This window comes from Penaeus monodon, chromosome 12, assembly GCF_015228065.2.
Source record: "Penaeus monodon isolate SGIC_2016 chromosome 12, NSTDA_Pmon_1, whole genome shotgun sequence".
In the NCBI taxonomy this organism is placed as follows: Eukaryota; Metazoa; Arthropoda; class Malacostraca; order Decapoda; family Penaeidae; genus Penaeus; species Penaeus monodon.
The window spans coordinates 40,234,777-40,239,776 of NC_051397.1; the positions used below are offsets into that span (position 1 = coordinate 40,234,777).

The 5,000-nt window shown below is 32.3% G+C and overlaps 1 protein-coding gene across 1 annotated transcript in view; it reads right to left on the bottom strand.

Moving 5' to 3' along the window:
- LOC119579705 (receptor-type tyrosine-protein phosphatase kappa-like) overlaps positions 1-5,000 on the bottom strand; it is a 39,765-nt gene that overhangs the window by 19,908 nt on the left and 14,857 nt on the right. The window contains 6 exon segments of the mRNA XM_037927609.1: positions 38-144; positions 258-395; positions 513-575; positions 718-776; positions 1,556-1,655; positions 4,005-4,130. Coding sequence (XP_037783537.1) covers positions 38-144; positions 258-395; positions 513-575; positions 718-776; positions 1,556-1,655; positions 4,005-4,130 — 593 coding nt within the window.

The window sequence follows — 5,000 nt, forward strand, 5'->3', positions numbered from 1 at the left end:
CAAATGTTTAGGGAATTTTTTCTGCTGGTTGATTCACCTGTAAAGTGCTGTTGCAAAGTGTTTGAACAATAAGAACAGCTCAGCATATGAAAGTACAGATTCCCAGTATCTTACCAGATTTCCGGAGGACTCATGAGGCATCCACTAAGTAAAAGTATACCGTATCTAAAAACATTGCAAATGCTACTTGCTCTATTGCTTTTTGGCTCACAATTCAATGCCTAAAATTCAATGCTGTGGCATCATCAGCACCTTACCGAAGCCTCTGCTAGAAGAGGGTTGCAGAGGACCACAACGGATGTTACATCGTGGTCGTACACAAGAGACCAGAAGTCCGAGATGGTCGACCTTAGGGGCCATTCAGCCACAACGTATTCTCGAGGCCTTAAGTAACCCTTTGCAGCCGCCAAAAAATACAAGATGGGGAAAAGCATGGGATCAAAATTAAGGTGAGAGGGTCGCACAGAAAAAAAAGAAAAAGAAAACGGTGCATGAACTGCTGTAAGGCTGACTTTCAATACAAAAGTCAGGAACCTCACCTTAGACTGGATAGGGTTTTTGAGCACCAGTAATTTCTAACAGGATATGGGTTCAAAATGCAAAATATTCATCTCAAATATGCAAAAATATCCTTGAAAAATCAGGGTCAGAATCCATGATGCAAAGACAGATTTATATGAGGCATGCACTGGGTCATCAGCATGGGTAAGGTGCAACTGGTATAACTATATGGTCTGGGATTGAGGTACAGTCATGACACTGAAAATGCCTTTTAACTTGTATTGAACAGAAGTATTTTCATGTAAGATAACTTAACAGCTAATGTAATATTCAGATTCTAAAAAAAAAAAAAATGGCAATAAAAAGAAAAAAAATAAAGACAGATTTAAAATCAAACAAGATATAAAATCACTAAACTATAATTTAGGTGTCAGTATGATAAATAGCTTGAAGACGTAGAAAAGTATCACAAGTCAATTAAGCTATGTCTATTAATTCAAAAAAAAAATATATAAAGCAAAAAATAAGTTATACATAGACAGAATAGATGAGAAAAATCTAAAAGGTTAAATGAAAGTTCCTGGAAATGAGTAAATGATTGAAAGCAGGAGAAGTCGATGTAAAGAAAACAAAGGAAATTGATGAGAATCAGAAACAGATACTAGATAGAAGAATAGAATCAAGAGAAATGAATTGATATGAGGTGAAAGAAAGATGAGAGAGTTAGTAGACATTAGACAAGAAAAAAGGGAAAAAAAGAAAAGAGATGAGAAAAAGAGTAAGACATGAAAAAAAAAGAGAATAAAGAGAAGAGAGAAAAAGTAAAGAGGAGAGAAAGATAGACATAGATAGAAAAAGAGAGAGAAAAAAGAGAGAGAAAGAGAGAGAGAAAAGAGTGAAAGAGAGAGAGAAAGAGAAAGAGAGAGAGATAGAGAGAAAGAGAGAGAGAAAGAGAGAGAAAGAGAGAGAGAGACAGAGAGAGAGACAGAGACAGAGACAGTGACAGAGAGACAGAGAGAGAGAAACAGACAGAGAGAGATTTTTTTTTACTCACGTGGAACACAAAGAACATTGCGATTCTTGACTCTGTTATCAGCTCGATGGCCACCTGCACAATCTCCAATGGTAAATCTGGGAGTCATCTTGCAAATTTGCTGAAATTTGATGAAGAGATTAACTTTCTTACTTATCAACTAATACTCACTTAAACTAAAAATACTGAATGAAACACGATCTCTTTTTAGTTTCTTAGATTTCTTGAAAAAAAGTCAGATTTAAATGCTATTCTTTAAATCCTCTGCTAAAATCCTATAGGATGAGGATTCTGCAATACACATTTTTGATATGAATGTATCAGGGGCAAATCCAGGAGGGAAAGTGGGGAAAAATGTGAATAATATTTTTGACCTAAAACTATACAACGGAAAAATTTCAGTAAATGTACATCATCAATCACATTAATTAGCATAAAAGTAACATGAAGATTACCGCTACAATTCCCTTTTCAAATATCCTGGATTAGCTGCTGATATGCACTATGAATAATTCTATTTCCATTTCGGGTAATTTATACAAGTAAAGAAAATTGAAATCAGTTAATATGATATTAACATCAAGTTATTCTTTGTAACTACCAAGAAAGGCAATTCTGAAGCATATATTTTCATCTACTCATAATTTAAACGTTTTACATGTCATACTTACTTAATTTTCCTAAAGCACCAGAAATGCTCAGTCTGTTTACTGTTTGTTTGTCGTCAAATTTCAATTTTAAGAGTGACAAACGACCAAATGTTATCAACAAGAAAAATGAGAAAGGTCCCAGAACATTTAAAACAATGACACTGATTGTAACTAGAATAACTAGATTTTTAAGGTGATAACCAATATTTTGTATCAAATAGAATAGAACATGATCATACTTCTATATACTCTGTATACTGCCAATGCAGGAAATATACAACTGTAATATTATTTATATATATATATATATATATATATATATATATATATATATATATATATATATATATATATATATATATATATATATATATATATATATAATATTATGTTGGCGAAGGGAGTGACTAAAATAGGTGTGAAAGTTATATTTGATTTTAATTCATTTGGTGAACCTTTACTGACATGAGGTATTCCATAAATGTAAACATTTTTTTTTATTAAAGTTACTAGTGTTTCCTACAAGTAATTTTGACTATATAAGACATAAGAGATATGAATAATTTGACTAACAAGGCTAACACTATCACAAATTTGTGCAGCAAATTAATGTTGTGCAAAACAACTGTAACCGTCTTTTGTGAAATTCTAAAATTATTTTATTCTTTACAGTCCAGCGGAATTTATTGTTAAGCATGGGGACTGCGTGTGCTATACATAGAGACAAGACAATTTTGAGAGCAGAATTTGGGAGGTTCGTTTAAGCTTATGTTAAATGTGTTACGGGTTTGATTTTCGCAAAGGTAACATGACTTCACAAATTACCACTTTAAAAAATCCTATAGACATTCAAAGCCACATGGGAAATTCATGGACCAAATCCGGTTGTGAGACTCGTACAAGCTAAAATCTACACCGATTCATTTCTGTTGAAAAATAAATAGGTATGGGATATAGTCAAACTTGAATTCATAATTTCCCACTTATAAAATTCCATAGGAAATAGTACTGTAAGCCATGTATCACATTAACAGAATATAGTCATTGTATCACAATATATTGAAATATAACAAAGAATTTGCATCACTTCAAGGTATTACTATCAACCTAAACTCCTTATACACTTATATCATTCATACATAAAGTGATTTAACACTGCAACTTTGTACACAATATGATAGTATGCAAACAAACCAAGACTTCAGAATGCAAACCAAAATTCATAGTAATATACACGTCAACAACTTAAAAAAAAAAAAAAAAAAAAAAAAAAAAAAAATTTTACTTCCACAAGATTTTCAAATTGCTCACGAAAAAATAAGCTTTATATAACCTTTACTCCTCAGAGCTGAAAGGCTTTATATTCTATATCATACCATCTTATGCTCAACGTCACAATTCTAAAAAAAGAAAGAAAAAAAAAAAATCAACAGCACCACTTAAAACGGTGTGGGACTCTGAATGACTCTTATTCCCTGGTTTGCATATTGCCTAAGAGTGTCTTTATTTATTTATTTATTATTATATTTTTCACAAACTAAAGAGCAAGATAAAGCGTACACGTTCTTTCACATCATGCCTCGACAAATCACAGGAAGAAGATCAGTCTCACAAAGTGAAGGACTTTGATTAATCTCATCACAGGCATTTCTTCATCGAATCTAACACACACATAATATTACGATTTCATGAGCTTATCACCAGCGATTGTGAAACACAGGATAAAATGTAATTACAACAATCAGCCTCAATTTGCATAAAGACATCACGGCATATCTACAACTGCATTATCCTTTATATATGCAAAACATGTACACTTATACTTTGATATTTGGTATAAAATCTTGTTGGTATATGCTGGCATGGCATGTAGCATTTAAGTAGATGAGAAGCATGATCATATATATACTATCTGTTGAAGCTGTTTTCCTCTCCCGCCGTGAAAGCTTGTAAAGAAAGAAATTAAATCGTTATATACTTTTTAATGGATTATGCTACACTTCTGGACCAAATGCAATTACATGAAAATATTCATTCTTATTACATAAATTGATGTAAAATATATTCCCTCAATAAAGCAAACGATATGCAAATTGTACAAGATACAAGTAAATGAAAGGATTTTATTCCTTTTTCTTCATTCTATCAATCCTCTGTCTACACACGCGCACACGCGCACACAACATCGCTACACACACACACATAAACACAACAGACACCCACACACACACAACACCTACACACACCGCACACACACACACACGCACGCCCCACACACACACACACACACACACACACACACACACACACACACACACACACACACACACACACACACACACACACACACACACACACACACACACACACACACACACAAACACACACACACACACACACACACATACACGCATTGTTATTCATATGTGGATAATAATGATAATAATAATGATGATGATGATAATAATAATAATTAATGATAATGATAATGATAATGATAATGATAATGATAACGATAACGATAACGATAACGATAACGATAATGATAATAATAATGATAATGATAATAATAATAAGATGATGTTATTATCATCATCATTACTCTCATTATTACTATTATCATTATTATTACTACCATCATTACTACTACTACTACTATCATTACCGTCGTTTCCATCATCACCATCATTATTATTATTACCGTTATTCCTCTAACTATCACTTTTATAATCATACTGTTACCATTATCACCTAGTCTCACAAACATGATATTATATTATTTCATTCCTTGTTTTTTCCTTTCCCATAATTCCAAA